Genomic DNA, 11,234 nt, shown 5'->3' with positions numbered 1-11,234 from the left:
GATAGCGATAGAGATCGAGTTGGATGGAAGTGACCGAGATTAGACTCCTTTGGTTCCTTGCAACTTGCAACACATACGTGTTGGTCATGGGTTTAGGGGTGGACTCAAGAAACCAAATCCACAATCTCTCATCTCCCAGGGCCTATGGGAAAGGGGTAGGGCCAGAATAAAAACCCAAGGAAATAACCCGGCGACGCCCACCTTAGGCTACTAAAGGTGTTGACCACATTCCTTTCCCCGGAGGTTCTGTACCCGTACTCTAAGAAGCATAAGCATGATCGTGAGACTGTGTGGACATCTGTAGGTGTCCACGTGTGAAAGAAAATGAGATAGAGGGAGAGGGAAAGAGACAGAAATCTGAAGAAAGGGAAGGAGAGACAAGGAGGAAGGGCAGGGGCAAAAAGCAAGGTTGGGGGGCAGTGACTCATTGCCTGCCTCCCATGATGAGCCTTAAATATGAATATGACCTCAGCTGAGAAGAGTGGGGTCAGGTACAATGTGCATGAAACGACGTCCACTTGTGCGCCACCTACATCCCTTGGAGGAATGCTTGCACAGAAGGCACCGTCCATGCAGGCGGAGGGGGATGAGTGCTGGGAAGTGTCAGTGCTGCCTCTCTGGCTTGTCTGTGCCAGAAGCTGTGAACTAGACGTGGGCATGCCGATGGCTACCACAGTCCGTCCCCGGCCCAGAAAGCATCGCCCGTCTCTGAGGATGGACAAGCATGACCGGACGGTTGGGGAACGGAAGGAATCATGACCAAGACACCGCACTGGGGAGGCAAAGATAGGTTTATTATAGCAATGGAGTGTCCCACGGGCCTTGAAAATCCAGGATGGATTTCCTCACAGTTCCCTTTCGCAAGGGAGAGGAATGACCCCGCTAAAGGAAGATCACAAGGACGCTGACAGGGAATATCTGCCTTCTTCCTGAGAAGCGAGGGAATATCGTTTGTAGAGAGGCATGCCGATAGACACCAACCAGAGAGAGGGGGGAAAAAAAAAATTGCAAAGGTTCTGGAAAGAACCACATTGGTCCCCCACATTTCTGGAATGCCTTCTGAGACTGACTGTGGCCCCCGGAGCTGTCAATCTGTGTCCACTGGAAAGGCTCCGGGGCAAATAAGCCAGGCAAAGTCCACAGGTCATTGTGGAGTTGGGATGGGACAGGATCACTGGGCGATGGGGGCCTGTGGTCATTTCCCGTTTGGCCGGTTCCAAGCCCTCCCAGCCCGGATGGCTTGGCCTCCCTGGGCTCCCTCAGTGGGACATGTAGCGTGCTGTCTTGGTCTACACGCTCAGCTTCTGCAGATTGCACGTTCTGCCTCAGCAGGAGGCAAAGGCATGAGGAGGTGTCCTCCTTCGACCTCTCTTCCTTGCTTGGGTTTGCTGCCAGGGCCAGGGTTTCCCTGGCCCCAGAGTCGAGGGTGATGGCAGGGAGGAGGGCCGGTGTGTGTCCCGCCAGTGGTCAGTCAGGTGTCGTGGAGGGTGTAAACTGCCCAGTGTCCTTGAAGCCTTCAGGTGCCTTGTGGAGATTGATGACCATCGGGAATGCCACGGAGCCCCGTCCACGGGGCATTGAGGAACGCCCTTCTTTCTTTCCAAGAGACAGTTGCTCCTTTAGGCCTCGGGCTTCCTCTGGAGCATGAGCATTGCTTCCTGTTCCTTGGCCTTGCTGTCCCGTAAGGACTGCCTCTCGGAAAAGGAATGGGGAGTGGGGAGGACGAGGCCTCCCTGGTCCTAGGACTGAGGCCATGTGGAATCGTGCAGCATGGCCAGCAGGGCCTGAAACTCGTCCTCACTGAGGGGTGCTTCCAGGGGTCCCGGAGGCTCCTCCTGCCGCAGATGCCCACTCGGAAAAGGCTGTGTGTCTTCCTCCCTCTCTGTGGCTGATAGAAGCTCCTCTAAGAAACTTGAGGCTTCTGCAGAAGATGGGTGCTGTGGGTCCAGGGCAACAGAGAGCCCAGCGGTAGGGGGTGCCTGCCACCGCCAGCCAGGGGTCTCAGCGTGTGCAGGCTGCCCAACTGCTGCATCCGGAGCCTGTCCTGTGCTCACGACAAGTCGGGACACCTCGCCCAACCACTGCGGGGCATAGTGGCTACCCAAGGGCCCTGCCTCCTGCACGGGTTGGCAAGGATTGTCATCTGGAGGCAGGGGATTGTCATCTTGGAAGGGCAGGGGTGCCATGCCAGGGTGCTCCTGTTGCCGCTGGCATTCCCCTTGGGTCAGGGGACAAAGATGTGCGTGACGAGCTGAGAGGGACCCTCCCAGAGTCGGTCCCATCAGGGAATGGCTCCTCATGGCTTCAGGAGTGGGAGAGTTGCTTCCTCCCTGCCAGGCTTGGGTGGGCGGGGCCGTAGTGGCCCCCAGGGACTGGCTCCCAAGGCCCCCACAGGAAACCAGAGGGGCAAAGCCCATGGAGAGATCAGGAAGCATCACTGCAGCAAGAGCCTGCATGCTTCCCAGAGGATTGGAAGGAGCCAGAAGCTCAGAGCATTCGGGGACACCGGGCAGGGGGCCGGGGTCCCCCGCGACAGTCAGGTGAGGAATGGCTTCCTGGTTTGCCGCCCGGTCATTCGCGGGGCCACTTCTGCTCTGCCCTGGGTGCCGAGCTCTTCTGTTCTGGAACCAGACCTGGGAGAGAGAAGAGGGGTTGCGGACATGAGAAGGAGTGACAGATGCCACCTCGGCTTGCCCCTTCCCCTGCTCGGCATCTCTCGGGGAGAAGGCCAGGTCTGTTGCTCTGAATCTCAGGGAAGCTCTGTTCCCACCTTTCACCTGGCCCTCTTGAACTAGGGGCAAGTCCCGGGCAACTGTGGACACCTGGTCTGGACGGGATTCCCCTTTGACTGGATGGAACGGCAGCCGCCCAGCTCTGCTCTGCTGAGCTCCCCTCTATAGTGCTCTGCGCAGTCCCTGCCTAGCCCTCTCTTGGATTGCCCGTCCGCAGCTTCCCGGCCAGCCATTCCTTGAGTCCTGGGACCAAGACTTAGCTGGCCACCTGCCCTCCTTGCCCAGCCTACTCTAAGTCTTCTGGGCGTCCCTCAGCACTGGACCCCCAGTTTCCGATTGGGTCTGATCCAAATGGCAAACCACCTCCTCTGCCTTGGAGGCCTTTCAGCCCGTGCCTCTCGGCCTCACATCCACACACTCGGTCTACAGGCACAGGTCTTCGGCCCCCAGGGGAAGTCATGGACCGCCAGGAGTCCAAATCAACCACACCCGCCTTTGATTTGTCTCTCCGTCTCCTCCGCTGGCTGGATGAGAAGGAGGTTCTCAGGAACGAGCACGTTGAGCCTCCCCTCTTGCCAGGGACAAGACTCGTCAGAGTCCAGGCCCGTGCATGCCACCTTAAAGCAGGCTCACGGGCTCCTGTCCCAAAGGAGTGCCTTCCGTAGAGTCTACTTCCATAGACCATAAAGCTGTTTCACAGGTACTTTACTAGAAACCAGTCTCTCTGGAGCTCAGGGAGAACAAGCCTTCTCAGCTGGGCCCGCCATGGGACCTCTCCCCCCCCGCACCGGGCCAAGAATGCCAGGGCCGATAATCCTAGATGATTAGGTTATCCAGAAAAGCTGTGGCTGGTGGGCAGGATCCATTCCCGCCCTGGGGGTGCTGAGGCCCAGGACACTGACAAACACCTGGCCACTCACAGGAAAGCAACCCCACCCACACTCAGGAAACCCTGGGGGGCCACATGGACAGCGCCCCCAAGCTGTTGAAGCACTGACACTTTGCATGACCTCAAGAGAGGTGGCAACTTTTCCGTTTCCCCACTCCTGTGCTCTCACCATTTCTACACACACGGGCACTGCCACCTCACCTTCATGGCCTCCCCTAGCATCCCCATTTCGGCTGACACATTCTGCTTTTGTGCAGTCCATCCCTTGCAAGGTCCGTGCTTTCCCCCTACTGCCTAGGCACTGGAACCCGTGGATAACCCCGACGAGCCCACGTGTCTCCAGGAATGTCTCAGGGGCCACTCTCCCCTGCACGTTCATCAGCTCACAGGCACCGTCTGCAAATGTACCTGAATGCGGGATTCCGGGAGGCCTGTGAGTCTGGCCAGGTGTTCTCTGGTAGAAATGCTAGGAAATGGGTTCTTCTCAAAGGCTTGAAGGAGGAGACTGGTTTGGGATGGAGAAATGGCTATCCGTCTTCTCCTGCCCTCCTTTGGGAAACGTTCTGAAAGGAGAACAGAGTTAGAAGAAGGGTTGGGAGCCCAGGCACATCCAGCGTGGAAAGACAAATTGGTGTCTGTGTGTGCCTGTGAGTGTGTGAGAGTGTGTGTGTGTGTGTGTGTGTGTTCTTGTGCTTTTGCATTTTCCTCATAGCTTCTCCTTCCCTGAGTCCATTAGGTCACCATGGACCCACCCACACAAGCCAGCACTTGCCTCTCAGCCTGAGGTGACCCAAGAAAAGGACTCCGTCCTTTCTGGCACTTTCAGGACAAGAAGACTCAAAGCCTTTCTGTCCCAGCCCAACAACGCACCTGCCCAAGAGGCGGTGTAAACACAGTGTCCATCGCTGGGAACACGAAAGGCAGGGGCAACACGGTAATAGGGGTTCCTTTCCTAAGCCCTCTTGCCAAACCCTTGACAAGCCCACGCAGACCCGTTCCTGTGTGAAGGAGAAGCTCCTGAAGGGACCCGTTTGGTATGCTGGGGACTCACCTGGAGTCCAAGCTGGAGGCTGTTCCTGTCCACACGATGGCCCTTCCACTTGGGCGTTTGCAGACCCCAATCGGCTCTGCCTGAGCTGTCTCGTGCGCTGGTTCTGGAACCACACCTAAGAGGCAAAAGAAGAACCGATGGTCAGGCAGCACTGGTGAACAGGATCTATCTATATCTGTATCTGTATCTGAATGTACATCATCTACGTCTATCTCTGTGTCTATCATCTGGCTACCTCCGTATCTTCCATCCCTTTGTTTCCCTCATACCTAAAGTCTCAGAGTGTTTTGTGTGGGCCACGCGATAACTCTGGGAAAATGATTTCTAGGGGAAGTCGGCCTGGATGCGTTGACCCGTTGGAGTGCCCGGGCCTTGCCCTCCAGTGGTCCCCGTGCTCTCAGACTGAATGACTGGGAATGACTTCAAAGGGCATGGGGTCCCCGGGGATGCCCATGCAGGAGCCAAAGCATCTGAGCTCCCTGCTGGGCATAGAGATTGACATGCACTGGCTTCAGCCAGATTGTGTCCACAACTTGTGCCCCAGGGAGAAGGGAAGAGAAGGGCAAGCCTACCTGGACCCTGGACTCTGGAATGTCTAGCTCTCGGGCCAGTCGTTCTCTGGTGGTGATGCCAGGGTACCGGTTCTGCTGAAACGACGCTTGCAGAGCCTCTTTCTGCCACGGCCTCAAAACAAGCCGCCTCCGTCGGGATCCTGGTGGGAGTGGGCCTTTTGCAGGGAAAATGGCCACTGGGTTAGAAAGGCTTGCATAGGAATGCGAACCGGCTGTGCCGTCTCAGCTCTTCACTTTCTGCCCTGTCCAACCCCTTCCCAGGCCGGAGATTTTTGTCCCTTGGCCACCCACGGATTCACCGGAGAGCCTGCTCGATAGGACCCTGGCAGCCTGCCATCTGCCCGTGGGAACGGGTGGTAGTCCGGGATCTAGGGAGATACCAACCTCTCCCGAGCCATGTGATGGCATGCCAATGAATGAGGAGACCCGCGCCGGCAGTGAGGGAGCAAAGCACCTGAGGAGGAGCAAAGAGGACCCCACTGCTCCTAAGAAACATCCAGGAAAAATCCGGCAGTACATCCCGCCGAGTGCTGCTGCGTTGGCGGTGAAAGTTCCATTTTCGTCAGTGACACCTAAAAGAGGTGCCGAATCTCGACCCATACCCTGCCGCCTGAGATCTAGCTTGCCTATTTTCCAAAGAGGGGCTCTTGTTGGGACTCCTGGCCACCGACTTCAGTTTTGCTTCCGACGGCGGCCATGCGCAAGCCTCTCTCGACCCCCTTCCCCCAATCCTCTGTGGATCAGAACCTTCCAGCATGTGTCGCGGCTGGCAGGGTGGACCCTCTCACTGTCCTGAAGGCCGGAAAGTAATCGGGGCCTTTGGGGAATCCAAGCAGGGAGCGGGACCCCTGAGGGGAACTTACTCCTTGATGTGCCGGTGGGAGCCATGCCGCTGGAGTGCCTCGGGTCCCAGAGCCCTGGCCGGTCGACTGGGCGGGACCCTGGAGCGTGCGACTTATCAAAGCCCAGGATGGCCCACCCCCAATCAGTTTGACAGCTCCCGGCGGTAGCCCTGCCTTCAGTGGCTCCGACCTTTGGGAGAAGAGGTGTTCAGCAGGACTTCGGGACCGCTTGAGCTGAGAGCTGGACCTGGGCCGGTGGATGTGCCCGCCCCACCCTCCTCTGCATGGAACGTGCCTCTCCCACTCCCGCAAGCTTGTCTCCAGGATGACAGCCCTGACATCGAACAGTGCTGTTGAGACTCTGGGGACGGTTAGGGCCGATTTAGTGTTCAAGCCCGTTTAACTATTAGGGCCTGCTTAGCCAGAGCGACTCCATTTTGCCTAGGTAGCCATACTGTTGTTTCCATCCACGGACTTCTTTCCCGGAATCAACGCCCCAGTAGTTCCTGGGATCGGTTCCGGGTATGGATTCCGGCCGTAAACGCCCTAACCACAGAAGCCACGTGCCTTGAGGTCTGCGGTTATGCTCTATACAACCAGCCTGTGAGATCGGGACGGGGTCGCTCTCTTCGGAGGCGGCCCTGGCCCGTCAGTCTGACTTCTAATGCTGGGCATAGACTAAAGCTTTGCATTACGTTCACTTCGTCTCAGTCTCGTTCCCCTGGCCGGTCAGTCTGACTTCTAATGCTTGCCATAGTATAAAGCTTTGCATAGCTCTCGCTTTGCCTCAGTCTCGTTCCTTTGATAACGGACCCCATGTGGGACTGTGTCTAGGACTGGGCCCGGTGAAGGCCTTTCCACTCTTGTTTCAGATTCTGGCATGTGGGTGTGGAACGCGAGTCCCCTTTGGCCACCCAAGACGAGCCTCCTAACTAAGTTCCCGTCTATTGCATCGCATGGCTTTCTATCTTTCTTTCCACCGTTTACACGTACTGTGTATTTATCGGGACGTCGGTCATGTTTCGTTGGACAGCTTTCCTTTTCTCCCCTTTGATTTTATGTTTGCTGATTTTTGTATTACTTGAAAAAAAAGTATGTGGCAAATGCCCTGGTATTTTCACCTTCCCCCGCCAATTGGGACCGGTCACCCACTTCGCTCGGTGTCTAGGCGCCCTCCACGTTTGGGGAATCCGTTTCCGAAGACACCCAGGCAGGTCCCAGGCAGCTGGTGAAGCAACGCTTCCCTGTGGAGCCAGGCAGGAGACTGAGATCACACAGCTGAGATAGGAGGCACGTAAGAGAGAGATTTCAAGCCAGCCATCGCCATGTATGTGGAATGGATTGGTCCACAGCCTTAGCTGCTTGCGGGGACAAGGGAACCACAAGTTCGGAGGAAAGGCATGGGACGTGTGAACGTGCAGTGTTTGGGACCAGTGGAGATGCTACCATGTCCTGGTCTAAGGGAATCAACGCTCTCCGCCGTCTGAGACGGATTCAGGCCTCCCTAGGTTTCCCAGAGAGAAATAGTCTGTGCTATGATGACTGCATCACGTTGGGTTTCCACTGGCTCCACCTGGTGTTCCTATTCTTGACTGCTCTTGGCAGGGCGTGTCCGGAGAGACTTGAGCTCTCAGTGGAGAGCCCTGCCTAATGACCTAGGAGGAGACGACAGCTCCCATAACCTGGGAAGCAGATGGAGAGATTCAGATCAATTCAAAACAGAATGGAAACGGAAGGGCCAAGTTGCCTCTCCTATGAGGCTGGGGTTTTTCAGTTGTGCTGGAAGGGTGGTGGTGGTGCTGCTGCTGTGCACGTGTGTGTGCGTGTGTGTGTGTGTGTGTGTGTGTGCGCGCGCGTGTGTTTACAAAATACCCAACTCCGCTTACATTGTAGTGGTCCCTTCAGTGGTTAAAAGGAAGATGAGATGGAATGTGCCATCAGTCGGCCACTACAGTGGATTCCCAGAACCGGCCAGTTATTGAATCGGCCAGGCAACTACCAAGCAACCCAACAACCAACCAGCGGCCCAGAAGGAAACAGTACACAGAGGACCAAATGACGCTCCCGTTACCTTTAGGCTCACAAGGCTCCGCAATTCCATCAGGTGAACCACCACAGGGAGCCAAGTAGAAGCCAGTAGAAACAGGCGGCGAAGGGGTCATTTTCGCAGGACGTGACGGCAGTCCCAGAGCATTTCCTAATGGTAGGGGTGAGTGTGTGTGGGGGTCAGAGGGTGTGCTTTTGCTTCTGTCCCAGAGAAACCAGTGGCTTTCGGTCAAGAAAGAGCATCTGCAGAAAAATAGGAATCGCATCTTCTGGAAGCTCGAGGGGATCTCCCCGGCCAGGGAGTTGGTGGATCTCTAACTGGGCTTGTCCGAGTGGTGGCTTGCAGCACGAGAAGACAGGGGGGCAGGGGGCATCCACAGAGGGTGCCCTAGACTTTTGGGCGCCGTGTCCTGAACACAGTGGTTTGAAGAATGCCCCAAAACCCCCACGATGGTCAAGTGCCAAGTCCTGACTGGAGCCTGTCGAGGCACCTGACCATTGGCGTCGCTCTCTGTGGCTTTTCCAGACATTGCTGTCCTGACATTGCAGGTGGTCTCCAGGCACTGCCTGAGGCTGACCCTCAACAAGACGAAGAGCAGTCCTGAAGCCCCGAGACGATGTCCCGCAGACACGTGGATCCTGTTTGTGGTCCCTCCTTCTTTGGCTTGGGTGATCTCAACTGGAGGGCGAGACGATCACTTTGAGGGATCCCGCGGGTGGCACAGCTGGGGGAAGAGGCCCTCACAGATCAGAGGCCCTGGGCCCTTGGCCTCCAAGGCCACGAGTATCAAGACGCTAACGGGCAGACTTCCTCCAGCTTCCACATGGACATCTCCTCTGGCAAGCTCTTTTCCAGAGTGGTGCTGCGTGTTGCACACATGCCAGGGGCTTGAGACCTCACTGGTATGCGTGGCACTGGTCACGCATGGACAGGACAGGCTCCAGGGCTCATGTCCGTACTTGAGAATCTGGTGTGGCTGGCCTTGGACCACAATGTGGCTGCAGCCCCGCTCTTGCCTCCCCATCATGTGTGCAGAACGGCCAGCCCCAAGAGTCCACAGACCTTGCAAACACTATCAGAGGAGACCGAGGTCCTGCCAACGCCACAAGAGAGCCACTCCGCCACGTAGCTTCTCTAGACAAAACCCAAACCCCATCTGTCCCGAGGACACCTTGGCTAGGCATATTCCAGGTATCCTAACCCATTCTGCTCGGGGAGGGAGAGACACTACTTTCCACCGAGTCTACCAAAGCCTCAGGTAGATGTGTCCATAGAGCCAACTGAAGAACAAAACACTAGGGCGGGTGAGGTGTGGAGGGTTTCCAGCACAAGCTCCATCCACAGAGACATATCAGCGATCCACCTGTGGACCTCGGCCCCTAGCAACGTGGGGCTACAGATATACTTGTGCATAAGCGCGTGTGGATAGCGATAGAGATCGAGTTGGATGGAAGTGACCGAGATTAGACTCCTTTGGTTCCTTGCAACTTGCAACACATACGTGTTGGTCATGGGTTTAGGGGTGGACTCAAGAAACCAAATCCACAATCTCTCATCTCCCAGGGCCTATGGGAAAGGGGTAGGGCCAGAATAAAAACCCAAGGAAATAACCCGGCGACGCCCACCTTAGGCTACTAAAGGTGTTGACCACATTCCTTTCCCCGGAGGTTCTGTACCCGTACTCTAAGAAGCATAAGCATGATCGTGAGACTGTGTGGACATCTGTAGGTGTCCACGTGTGAAAGAAAATGAGATAGAGGGAGAGGGAAAGAGACAGAAATCTGAAGAAAGGGAAGGAGAGACAAGGAGGAAGGGCAGGGGCAAAAAGCAAGGTTGGGGGGCAGTGACTCATTGCCTGCCTCCCATGATGAGCCTTAAATATGAATATGACCTCAGCTGAGAAGAGTGGGGTCAGGTACAATGTGCATGAAACGACGTCCACTTGTGCGCCACCTACATCCCTTGGAGGAATGCTTGCACAGAAGGCACCGTCCATGCAGGCGGAGGGGGATGAGTGCTGGGAAGTGTCAGTGCTGCCTCTCTGGCTTGTCTGTGCCAGAAGCTGTGAACTAGACGTGGGCATGCCGATGGCTACCACAGTCCGTCCCCGGCCCAGAAAGCATCGCCCGTCTCTGAGGATGGACAAGCATGACCGGACGGTTGGGGAACGGAAGGAATCATGACCAAGACACCGCACTGGGGAGGCAAAGATAGGTTTATTATAGCAATGGAGTGTCCCACGGGCCTTGAAAATCCAGGATGGATTTCCTCACAGTTCCCTTTCGCAAGGGAGAGGAATGACCCCGCTAAAGGAAGATCACAAGGACGCTGACAGGGAATATCTGCCTTCTTCCTGAGAAGCGAGGGAATATCGTTTGTAGAGAGGCATGCCGATAGACACCAACCAGAGAGAGGGGGGGAAAAAAAAATTGCAAAGGTTCTGGAAAGAACCACATTGGTCCCCCACATTTCTGGAATGCCTTCTGAGACTGACTGTGGCCCCCGGAGCTGTCAATCTGTGTCCACTGGAAAGGCTCCGGGGCAAATAAGCCAGGCAAAGTCCACAGGTCATTGTGGAGTTGGGATGGGACAGGATCACTGGGCGATGGGGGCCTGTGGTCATTTCCCGTTTGGCCGGTTCCAAGCCCTCCCAGCCCGGATGGCTTGGCCTCCCTGGGCTCCCTCAGTGGGACATGTAGCGTGCTGTCTTGGTCTACACGCTCAGCTTCTGCAGATTGCACGTTCTGCCTCAGCAGGAGGCAAAGGCATGAGGAGGTGTCCTCCTTCGACCTCTCTTCCTTGCTTGGGTTTGCTGCCAGGGCCAGGGTTTCCCTGGCCCCAGAGTCGAGGGTGATGGCAGGGAGGAGGGCCGGTGTGTGTCCCGCCAGTGGTCAGTCAGGTGTCGTGGAGGGTGTAAACTGCCCAGTGTCCTTGAAGCCTTCAGGTGCCTTGTGGAGATTGATGACCATCGGGAATGCCACGGAGCCCCGTCCACGGGGCATTGAGGAACGCCCTTCTTTCTTTCCAAGAGACAGTTGCTCCTTTAGGCCTCGGGCTTCCTCTGGAGCATGAGCATTGCTTCCTGTTCCTTGGCCTTGCTG

General features: G+C 56.4%; 1 protein-coding gene across 1 annotated transcript; it reads right to left on the bottom strand.

Moving 5' to 3' along the window:
- Positions 1-1,374: 1,374 nt before the first annotated feature.
- LOC125100292 (double homeobox protein 4-like protein 4) lies at positions 1,375-6,319 on the bottom strand. The gene is made up of 5 exons (XM_047730393.1): positions 6,108-6,319; positions 5,245-5,384; positions 4,673-4,787; positions 4,030-4,184; positions 1,375-2,633 (listed from the first exon to the last, which is right to left on the bottom strand). The coding sequence occupies exons 1-5, from the start codon at positions 6,130-6,132 to the stop codon at positions 1,740-1,742; spliced, it is 1,329 nt and encodes a 442-aa protein (XP_047586349.1). The 5' UTR covers positions 6,133-6,319; the 3' UTR covers positions 1,375-1,739.
- Between the last annotated feature and the right edge of the window lie 4,915 nt (positions 6,320-11,234).

This window comes from Lutra lutra, chromosome 5 (assembly GCF_902655055.1).
Source record: "Lutra lutra chromosome 5, mLutLut1.2, whole genome shotgun sequence".
In the NCBI taxonomy this organism is placed as follows: domain Eukaryota; kingdom Metazoa; phylum Chordata; class Mammalia; order Carnivora; family Mustelidae; genus Lutra; species Lutra lutra.
The sequence above is the reverse complement of the archived record's forward strand: the minus strand, read 5'-3'. Positions and strand labels throughout refer to the sequence as shown.

Coding starts and splice junctions, on each gene's coding strand:
- LOC125100292 (XM_047730393.1), bottom strand. CDS start 6,132: ATGGCTCCCACCGGCACATCAAGGA. Junction 4,185..4,672: donor GCCTCCAGCTTGGACTCCAG/GTGAGTCCCCAG, acceptor TTCTCCTTTCAG/AACGTTTCCCAAAGGAGGGC. Junction 2,634..4,029: donor TCCCGGAATCCCGCATTCAG/GTACATTTGCAG, acceptor TCTCTCTCCCAG/GTCTGGTTCCAGAACAGAAG.